Source organism: Lepisosteus platostomus, chromosome 27 (genome assembly GCF_059453375.1).
Source record: "Lepisosteus platostomus isolate fLepPlt1 chromosome 27, fLepPlt1.hap1, whole genome shotgun sequence".
NCBI classification, from domain to species: domain Eukaryota; kingdom Metazoa; phylum Chordata; class Actinopteri; order Semionotiformes; family Lepisosteidae; genus Lepisosteus; species Lepisosteus platostomus.
Genome location: NC_142637.1, coordinates 6,388,443 through 6,399,812, shown reverse-complemented (window position 1 = coordinate 6,399,812; position 11,370 = coordinate 6,388,443). Strand labels below are relative to the sequence as shown.

Sequence of the window (11,370 nt, the reverse complement as noted above, 5' to 3'; positions counted from 1 at the left end):
TCATTAATGACTAGAAGTCATTCATTGCACAGAAAGACTGAATTTGGAAATGGCCTTCATCTCTAGACTCCTTTCAAACCGACCAGAACGATACAACCTCATGTGACCACAGTGCCTTTTTTTTTTGCAGGGTAAACCTGGGGCAGCATAACCGGACATTTTGTTGAAACTCCTGTAAAAGACAATCAAGACAATCAGTATCCAGCCAAGCAATTGTCTTGCAAAGCAGGTGGTGCACCACGCAGAGCCTGACAGACACTCAGACCAAACACACCAAGGGAGAAGACTGGAAAGTGAGAAAAAAGTTTTTCATTGCTCAACAGATCTAGGTGTCTGCAGGTTTTAGCAGGTAATCAATCAATTAACATTACGAGTGGAATGAAAACCAGCATAGCAGAAAAAGTCAGGATATCACAGAACCACACAAAGGAAAGAGTCTTAGTTCAAGGCTTTGTACGATTTTTGCTTTATTGCTAAAAATCAGGGTTATTCCTAAGGCAGATCTTTTTTATAATTTTGCAGATTGCTAGGTCTCAGTGGATAAAACATTGTAAAAATAATTGTTCAGTGAGCTACAGATTTCAGCAAATGTCACGAAGTGCAGAAATTCGGCAAAATACAGCATGAACATTCATTTCCCCTTCTTGTTTACAACTATCAAAATCAATGGTCTAAACTGTAACTGGCAGAAAAAATTATCTTCCTTATTTACAAATTACATACGCAGGATTTAATACATGTATAACACACCACTTATGGAAAAAACAGTGACTTGTATTAATTAGATGCTTTAAAATATACATACGTATCGTACAATCTTTATATATATATAAAGGGGGATGACTAGATTGGTTAAGACATCAGCGCAATTTCAGGCTAGTAGATAGAGTACAGATTTGTCAGCATTCCCAGCAGGTGCTGCTACATGACTAACAAGACCAAACAACAAAATGGCCTGTTGCATCAATGTGCTCTTAGAGATGTGATTGTGCCCCCAGGAACAGTACTTCATTTACAGAAAGTCATAAAGTGCTCAATGGTTTTCATCAGCAAACAAGTAGTCATGAATGATACAATGGCACAACTCTCCCAGTGAAGAAAAAAAGACCAAAGGCCCGTGCAAGGTTTGCGATTGCCAACAGCCCAAGGGCAGCTGCTTTGCTGTTCTTAGCAGATTGCGGAGCACTTAGACAACATTAGCTTCTATTGTTTAGACTGCAATTAAAAAAAACATAAGCTTAACCTCCCTCATCCCCTGGTGTCTCTAATGCCGAGCAGCATAGTTACTCCCAAATTACACCAACACAAGACTGCAAATTCAAATAACTACAGCAAAAATCAGAAAATAAAATTTCTTTGGTTAGCCAACCTTATGAAAAGAGGCAAAAACTATCCCCCTAAAAGCAAGACTTTCTGAAAAGAGTTTGCACGCAACTACCATGCCTTCAGCTAGACCAATTACTTTTATATTCAACTGTTTCAGCTCCAAAATGATCAGCAATGTATTCTTTTATTCAAAGCAGGTTCTGGAATACTACATTTAAGCACTCAAAACCACGATACCTTTAAGTCTTTTTCTTTGCAGATTTCGGATCTTTTACTTTCAGCTATGGGTGCAAAACATTCACACCAGTGTCCCAGGACTTAGGAGAGCGGCAGGGATCTTTTAAGCCACAGAAGACGCCTTTGCCCAACAGGTGAAAAGCTCACCGTTACCTGGTGCAACTGCAGGGTCTGGACTCCAGCTGTTCTTCTGTGTCTCTCTCAGGTATAAACAGCTCTGTGCCAGGCAGAATACCTGAACTATTCCATTTAAGGATTCGTTGGAACAACCTCTTTTTTTTCACAGCCTTAATCCATAGGTGACTTAAAAAAAAAGACAAAAAACCTGCTGGACTCCAAAACTCTTGGGGCAGGTGCTGAGAGCCCTCTGCAGAAGCTTTTTATCACTTTATGCCATAGAATGCATTTTCCAATAGCTGTCCCAAGTTATGAACAATAACATGTTGATGAGAAATTTAAAAGGACTCCTGACAGTGGCTCCCAAGTTCTTAGGGCTGCAGAATCGTTTTGCAATTTCCCAAACTGTTTCAAATTTGCCCACACAATGCAGAACATGTTCCTGCAAAAGCATCTGACTCTGAAATGCACATCTGAAACTTTCAATGGTAAAAGGCATCGTGTAACCACCACATACTGCTGCAGACACATCAGGTAAAGGGAGTGCAACTCTGTAGCAACACATCAAAACCTGCAGTCGTTGATCAACACAATCAAGAAGTGGATAATGCAAAATGCATCACTTAACAGTGGAAATAAATAACAGTAATATCACTTACAAGATACAGGAATGTACCATTTTTATTTCTGCAGAACACCCAGGTACCGAAAGATTGAGGCACAAAGCAGATCAATAGAAAATCTAAGAAGTATCATACAGCTCTAACAGAAAGGCATCCATTGTTTGTTCCCCTTAGCTCTGTAAACTCTGCAATAGGAACCCTGTGCTCAAATTCCACATGCCAAACCGTCTTCTTGAAATATTAAAGGTATTGCAATGCCTACTGCCATGTGGTCTCATTTAACCCAGAGTGAAATTAAGACTAATTATAGAGGTGCATACTTCATACAGAAAATATATACAGTATATACATCTTGTCGCTATGGTCGATTACAGCCACATTTCCCCGCCATGTTAGACAGTTACCATCAACTGCAAGAGCTGTGGCTGTAACTGGAATAACTGGACTCAGTTGCCTCCTGAGAGCACAACCACAGCTCTGCTGGATTTAGGCTACCAAGGCTTTGGCAATCTTGAACCTTCTACACTAGCTTGCTAAATGAAAATCAGTTTTAGGGGCATCACAGACACATCCAGCATTGTACTATCAAGTTGAAATGAAAATATATTTATACAGCATTATACAAACATTGAAACATACAAAAATACGCATTTATCTTACTCCCCTAACTTGGACTTGGAAAAGATTCGTTCATAAAGCATCAGACATGATTAAATGCTCTGGACTTCATTGTATTTATAACCACAGGCTACAGCTTTATGAAGGAATTGTCAAATCTTGGAACCTTCAAGGATAAGGCAGAACCATGGAACTCTATCCCTGACTTTAGATGTTGAATATAAGGTACAGTGAAGAGTTTAGAATAGGCGTCTATACCACAGCTATCTTCACACTAGACTGGTGGCCACAGTAGGTTTCTGTAACATAAATATAAACCTGTATTACTGGTCTTTAAATTCAAAAGAATGTTTATAAAAATGCCTAGGGCCTTACAGTTGAGCTTGGTCTTCCGTTCACACAAACACAGAGGGCTCTTTTACACTACTGTATTGTGCTGTGCTTGATGTTAACAGATCCTTTATCTCGGAGTTTGAAAATAAAGACAAAGGGGTAACAGGTAAGAAGAATTTCTTTGGCAACTAAAGCACAAACTTCGTGGTAGGTTTTTAATCAGTTCTGTTGATGTGCTGTTGTATTTTGGTTGGAATTTGTGCATGCCCAGAACTTAAACCAGATCAAATCAGACACTTCATTAAAAACTATCAACTAAAAAAGGGACTTGCGTCAAACAGTAATTGTGCTTACAATTTCAGTAAACTGTGACATAAACCTCAAAATCTATTCATCTTTAAATGAATCCAGAACCAGTGTTTACCTAATTATGGCCATGGAAATTGGCAAACTTTTTTTTTTTAAGTATTCCATGACCCATGGGCCATATACGTAAAGTGCTGAAGTAGAGTGCCTGAAATGTTATATTCAGGTTTATACTGCCACTCTAGGCCAAAACTGTTGGAATTGTCATTTTAAATCTAGAAGCCCCCTGACTTGTCCACAAGAATGGCTAAATCACAGACCTGAAATTCAAATTTCTATCACGCTGTAATGTCAGGGGCATTCGTGCAAAGCAAACACTACATTGAATTTTCTGGGGGAGTAACCTTAATATGAGCTAATACTCAGGTTATGTAATGGCCGTAACTACTGCACCTATAATTCAAGTCGTTCAAGCACTGCTGGAAGGAAGAAAATTAAAAATCACTTTGCGTCTCTGAAAGGTCTGCTTAAACTGAGTATTACCACTGACATGGTTCAAGATCAAAGAAACAGTGTAAAACAGTTAAAGTAGTGGTTTTAAGAGCTGCACATCACCAAGGTGATGTAAAATCCAGTGTAGGGTTTTCTACAGCCTTTTATGGCTCCTCACGGCTACCTACACCATGACAACCTGATTGGGTCGTAGGCGTGACTGCTGATCGGATGATTATTGTGGTGAATGAAAAGGTCAGGGTTTGCATAAAAAAAAACAGGAAATAACTGCCTTCCCCATCTAGAGCACAATACATATTTGTGGTTTCTTCTGTCCTGTAAAATGCAGATGTAATATACAGTAGAGGGTGCATGTACAAGATGTAGAAATGACCCCAGGAGGCACAAGCCCTCTTCATCAGCATTGGACATTCTACATTCTGCATGCACTGATATCGTACCCATTACTGGAATAAGCTAAAAATGCCTGGGACATATTTTCAACTAAAACAAAATCGTACCATTATTTTACTGCTAATAAGCAGCCTGCCTGATTCTTTCGGATTGTGGTGCAAGCAGTACAATCTGCTATCTTTTTTCTCTTCGCCGTGCAGAGAAGCAGACACTTCTAAACAAAGAGCAGCACTTGGCTAGCTCCATTCATTAATGGACTACATCTCAAATCGTAGCCTGCTCTCCATTGTCAGCTCAGAGCAGGAAAATCACCCCACACCTCCATCACGTTTGGACACTGGTACTCATTACTCTCTTCATGGAAGAATAAAAAGGATAAAAAGGAAAGCAAAGGGCATAAAAATTCTTTTAAATAAATAGGAGATGCCACCCACCCTTTCTTTTTTTCTTTTCCTCCTTCGGTTAATATTAAAACTGTTTTCAGGGGCCAATTAAAAATGATGAATAAAGCCCTTTGCTACTTTGGGAACCACAGGTGAAAAATAATAATAAAACGACAAATACTAAAATCGTGGAGCTTAATAAAACCCTCCTGCACGTTCAGAATTCACAGTGGATGGGATTGGGGCTGGAGTCCATGTGTCGGAGCAGCAGACCTCTGCCCCAAGGGCCCAAAGGAAGGAAGTCCGTGTCGCACAACATCCCCCATCATGCCGTGCACCGCGAGACCTGGGCCGCTCGCCGCGGTGGCGGCTCAGAAGAAGATGACGTCCTCCTTCGCCACGTCCTCGGAGACTGTGGACGACGAGGGGATGGTCTGAAGAGAGCTGTGGCTGTTCTGTTTCGGAATGCCAGCTGGGTGGCCGTCGGAGAAATTGTCCGGGGGGCTAACTGGCTCTAGAGGGGAGTTGGGGGAGAAAAAAAACACAAATTGATCTCTATTTTTGTTTTAAGGTCGAGTACGAATAATGTTCATAAATCCAGGGCCACAGCTTTGTCTTCTGTCCAATTTCTTATAAAACAGATCATTCCCGGCCATCGGGTTTCCTTTCTTTTTTACCTTGCTGGTAGTTCTGGTTGGGGCTGACGGATCTCCTTCCTTTTAACGTCCCCTCCTCTTTCCCCGAGAGTTTGAGGGGCAGGATCTGTTTGCGGTCTGTTGCGGCTGTGGACAGAAAATCCAAGTTTTTTTTTTGGCCTTCTTACATCATTGCGTAACTGTCACTGTTATCTGGGTTTGAAGAGTGTTAGGATTTCTGCAGTTTTTGCACGGTTGTTAAGAGCGCCACCTACTGGTCCACCAACACCACTTTTCTTTGGACATCTCCCACACAGGTGTCGTCCATGCCCTGCCGTGCTTAGTTTTTCCGAGATCAACTTTTGCTACAAAGGCTACAAAGTGGAAATGCTGGTAGGATTCGGTGGACTAAGCTGAAACAGTGCTTTCACACTTTAGCAATTGTGCATCGTAAATATTTTAGTAACATTACAACGCTGAGCTTTCAAAAAGGATGCAGTTCTGATCAGCTTCTAATCACTGTGCAATTAATTATGGGAGAGGACAGCCCTCTTTCAGCCCTTCCCAGAATGCAGCATGAGAGCGTTTCGGAAAAACATACAACGTTAACGTCAATCCTGACTGCTCAGTCTGGAACACAAACTCGTGTTTTTGAGAGGATAAGCGTTGGGTATCAGGTCATGCGAGCATCACAGGAAAGTGTCCTCTCCTTCCTAAATATCGATGCTAAACACGCAATACCCCACAACGCCACAGGGATGCCATCTGACCCTCAGGCGGCTCTGACCTGAGCTGTCCGTTCTGTGAGAAGCCTTCCCCTTGCTGCCCTTCTCCTTGCCCTTGCTCAGGGCCAGCTTGGTGGGGATCTGCTGCTGGACGCCGGCCTGCTTGTGCAGCTGGTTGGTGGTGCTGATCAGGTGGATGGGCACCTCGGTCTTGGCCAGCGGCGAGCGCTCGGGGTAATCCGCGCCCGCCACCGACAGGCTGGAACGCCCAGGGGGCTTGCCGGGGGGTCCCAGGTCCCCAGCACCAGCCGGCAAACTCTCCCCATTGAAGCTGGCGGAGTGCGTCAGGCCCTGGAGGAGACGCGCCCAGGAAAAAAAAAGAAGAAGGATAACATGAGAGGGACGATCTGGGAACGCGCTGGACCAATGCTTCAAACCAGAAGACCGATTCCAAGGGGTGGGGACTGGGACTCTCTGAATGTCTGCAAGGGCTCACCACGGGAGAAAGAGAAACAGTGTATTAAATGAGTGAAACTGTGGTTAATGCAAGGAATTGTGTGCTAAGGCAAAAGAGAAACAAAAGATGGAAAGAAGCACCATGCAACGTTTCAGCATGGAAATCATATATTATATCCCTTTATAAATTTTCTACTGGGACTGTTGCGAGGAACTGCCACATTCAAACAGGAATTCAGCTCTTGTTAACTTGTTAAAAAACAACAACATTGCAATTAGCCGTCCATTTTCAGTCACCGCTTAATCTAATACAGGGTGGCTGGGAGCTGGAGCCCAACCCGGCAAGCAATTCACCCTGGAAGTGACACCAGTCCATCATGGGACACACACACTCATGTTGATCAAAATGGCGTGTTTTTCCCTGAAGTCTGATTGCAGCCAATCCAACCTCATGTAATAGATTTGCCTTCCAAGAGCAGAATGAATACATCGTATTAAAGAGGCCCCTACCTCTTGCTTCTCAAGCGGTTTGTAACACCTGAAGTTTTTAAGGCAGGCTGTGTTGCAACACAAAAACCATTACATGAGAAACACACCTAGCACGCATTTTCAGCCTAAGAAAAGTGCCATTCATTCTATCCAACGATCAGATATTTCCAGATCAGTAGAGTGCATGACATCATAACAGAGAACACAGTCTCTACTGTATCACTCATAAATACCTTGAGACATGGCCTCCTAGGTGGTCCTTGTCTCAACATTTTAAAATAACTGATCACCAGTTTTTCATTTTTTTTTGCAGAACAAGGACTCAATACGTTCAAAACAGAAGAGCAAGTTTGAACTTTCTCCCACAAACAGGATTTCTCGTTCACCAATTTTCTCATCAAGCTCAAAACTGCACATAGCTCCAGTCCTCCAAACCCCAAACAGCTGTTACACTGCAGCACCCTGGGGCTGTGATGTTAAGTGAACCCACAGGTTGTTCGGCAGAAACGCAGGCATGATACTCCGCACAAACCACAGCATGCGCGAACACAACGCAGACACAGCTGGGTTCTCTGCACATCTGGACAACGTGAGACACCGATCATCTCAAAAAGAGCTGAAGGCCCGTCATTCGCACCTGCACGGCTTTTAGGTTCTTGCCTGGAAACATTCACACAAAAAAAAAACTCTAAATCTACACAGAGAGCACATTGTATAGAGAAGGCACCCAACTTTCCCAGGAGGAGGTGTGCGGAAACAGATGTTGCATTGTTTCCCTTTTCAAGGTGCCTTCAAGAAAGGCAGCCTTTCAAGGGTGTAGAGAAGAAACAGGGGCACAAACGCCTGACTGACATCACATAAACAATTACTGCTGGTTACCATCCAGTACCGACAGTAATGAAAAGCTTCTTTGTTGTAATACTATGTTGTGGTTTCAGGTACTGAAACTCCTTAGATACTTGATCAGCAAGTTCTCATTTAAACATCTGCAGGCAGACTGCATGGAACGCCTAAAGGAAATTTTCCCAAGAGCGTCAGTAACCTTAAATCATTTAAGAACTGACATTTAACAGGGGAGCTGTTCGACACAATGCCCTTCCAATATGCTGCATTTTATACATTTATTACAGTCAAGCTATCTATTCCAGCCGTGCAATTAACATAAAATTCAAAACCTTGGCGTTTAATCAAAGGTACTTTACAAGCGCACACTGCATATCCACTATTATTCAGTTAAAAAAAGATTTTATCAGCTGGCTGGGCCGATGCCACGCCATTCGTTTTGGTTAATGAATGAAGGTGTAAACGCCCATGCCCTACAAAGGGATTAAAAGTAATCTCGATCAGTAATCAAAGTCCCAGCTCACAATTTGCTCACTCCTGGGGAAATGCATTTAAGGGAAACAACAGACAAAGGTTTTCTGCAGTGACTGGTTAACCTGGACTGGTTACAGCTGATCGACAGGGTTTATAACCCAAATGTGGCCCCCAAAAAACTTTTAAAACTCTCGTGTGTGGCTCTAAAGTCATCCATCTTTGGGCACTTTCATGAATATTTATGGGTTGCTTTGTTTAAATCCCAGTGAAAAATAAAACCCTAAGGATGATTACTCTCTGTCCACAACAGGAGGCTGAAGGACACTGAAGTCCATTATTAATACCGAGAAGAAACTGGTGATTTGCGGTTTGAATCTACGGTACATGTCTGAGCATAGTCTGCACATTTCCCTGACTACATACTGAAGAATCCAGGTGGCTGACCAACTATGTGACTTACAGAAAGTGGGAAAATCCCCTGGTGTGAAGTATGGTGCTGAAAACTGGCTGAACATTTGCAATTCAAACAGATGTTTGACGAGCACTCATTTTACAGCAATGCAGAAAGAACATCTGATGCGCTAAAGAATGTTTAATTTTCTAAAAACCAGGGTGATACACTCCCAGAATTTAGCACCTTCAGCTCAGCTAGATGGATGACACTGTGGATTATACAGGTGTTAATAGGAGGTTGTGCAAACAGGACAGCAGCTTCGTGAAACACGGGACAAAAAGTGAATTGCACCCGAGCAAAGACACTGGCCACTAAAGGCCATGACTGGCAATTCACTGAAGTCTATTTGAACTGGCCAGCCTTTGGAAATATATGAAGTCAGAATCTACTCTGCACTTCAATGTGTGAAGTGATTCTAAGGTGAAGAGCCAGGAGCCCCTCTGTAAAACAATCTACATAAACCTGCACACTGCAGCTGTGCAAGTCAGGTGTTTATCTAACCGAATGTACCCATTTAACTGCTGAACGACATTCATTATTCACAATAAATTACAGTTTACAAGAACACAGTGCAATTACTTACAAAGACAAGGGTGGATAGAGCTATTTTTTGCTCCGTTCCTCTCAATTCAATAATAAAAGGTGCAACTGCCTTTGAACTGAACTTGTTCAAACAGCAATACATTTACGTGGCAAAATCTAACAGCGACCCCAAGCAAAAGGAACAAGAAACTCCTAATTTGCACTCGGAGAAATGGAGTAATCTGACAAGATCTTATTCCACACAGGCCTGTCTCAGAATCAATTAGGTCTTTTAGGGTTTGCCCGATACTTTTAAAGCATAATGTAACAGGTGCAATAGAATGTTTTTTAAACAAATGCAATAATATTTCCGCTTCAGCGGAAATGAATAACTATCAAATGAATAACTTGACAAGATTTTTTTAAATGGCTCAATAAAGTTACCTGTGTCTTCAGTTACACTAAAAATCATTACAAATACTGTATTTTTCCACGAGAGAAAAAGCTTATGCAAAGAAGAATTCATTGTAACACCTTCTCAGCATGGATCCATGAACTAAGAGACAGATGGGTTGTCATAGCAATTGGGTAATTGAGAAAAAAAGTGTCCGCTAGCTAGGATTGCAAGCAATCTGGTACCATACTGTAAAAGGCAAGAGTCACAAATTCAGAAAGACATTAATCTCACGGGCTCCAACGTATTCTGTGGAATGGGGGAAGGTCAAGTCTTTTTTTAAAGATGGCACAGGTAACAGGAGACTTAGCCTGACCCCAAAAGAAATACAGAGCTCATTCATGCCAAAGTGAAATACCCACGGGGTCAAGCATCTGTTCGACGGTCACGAAGTTTTCAACAACGGCTGGCTTAAATTGTCCAGAATGTATTGCACTTTTTGATCAAGTGGCCTCTCAAAGCGCATCATCTTCATATCAAAAAGCTCCTGACTATTCTATTGCACCCTTTCTATTATTGTACAATTTTCATCAACTTTATTGCCTGTTTATTTACATCATCCTGTCTTGTACTTTTGAAGTGTTTTCTTATGTGCCAGTGACGAGCAACGATGCACGTCCTCTGAGATAAGGGTGTGACCTAATTAATACACGCTGCTAAAATCACATCGTTATGCTTGCCTACATTTGCTACACAGGTTTATAGGCAATGCTTGGTACAAAAAGGAACATTTTAAATGGGTTTTTGTCTTAAGAAGGGTACAGTGAATTACCACTGAGAGCACCAGTCCTCAGGTCAGGCACAGATGAACTAGGCAATAGCTGTCAATAAAGAATAAAGGTCAGTACTACCCAAGGGCTGCTTGGGCTATTCTTTGTCGTGCAATAAAAGGAGACACTGAGCAAAACTCTGCTCCTCCATCAGCTGACTCCAGGCTCTTACAGGAAAGGTGGTCTTACAAGGCAGCAAAAAATGTGCGTGAAGAATAAATTCTGTTCGTGTGTACTATAAAACTATAAGCAAAGAACAACAACAAAAAAAACAAAGGTATTTCAAAGAATGCCTGATCAGATGTGATCCGACTAGAAACAACCAGAATGTTATCACACTTGAGGTTTCCGCAGTAATGCTCTCAGATTGAAATCTCATTTCAAACCTTTCAAGCCAAACCCATCTAACTCAAGCAATGCCATCAGTGCCCCGCAGGTCACCACCATAACCCGGTTAGTGGCATCTTCCTAGAACTATCCCAGAAAAACAATATGTTCACAACAAGGTACGATCGTTAGGATGATAATTTCCGTCTTCTCCTCTCGTGAACACATGAGTGTGCTATTCAGATTCGTTTCTGTCCGTTTTTCCAAGATCACCCCAACAAAAACACCTCCTGTTGTGCGTGGCCATTCCTAAGAGAGAGGCAGCCGGCATTCAAACACAGCCTAGCGGAGAGCGACAGCTTGGAAACTCTG

At 42.1% G+C, this 11,370-nt stretch overlaps 1 protein-coding gene across 2 annotated transcripts in view; it reads right to left on the bottom strand.

Moving 5' to 3' along the window:
• Positions 1–450: 450 nt before the first annotated feature.
• The window catches only part of arhgef18b (Rho/Rac guanine nucleotide exchange factor 18b), a 63,346-nt gene continuing 52,426 nt past the window's right edge, over positions 451–11,370 (bottom strand). For both annotated transcript variants that reach the window (XM_088621831.1, XM_088621832.1), the window contains 3 exons: positions 6,272–6,560; positions 5,527–5,631; positions 451–5,363 (listed from right to left, as the gene is read on the bottom strand). In XM_088621831.1, coding sequence (XP_088477957.1) covers positions 5,221–5,363; positions 5,527–5,631; positions 6,272–6,560 — 537 coding nt within the window. In that variant the 3' untranslated portion in view covers positions 451–5,220. The remainder of the gene's footprint in view (positions 5,364–5,526; positions 5,632–6,271; positions 6,561–11,370) is intronic.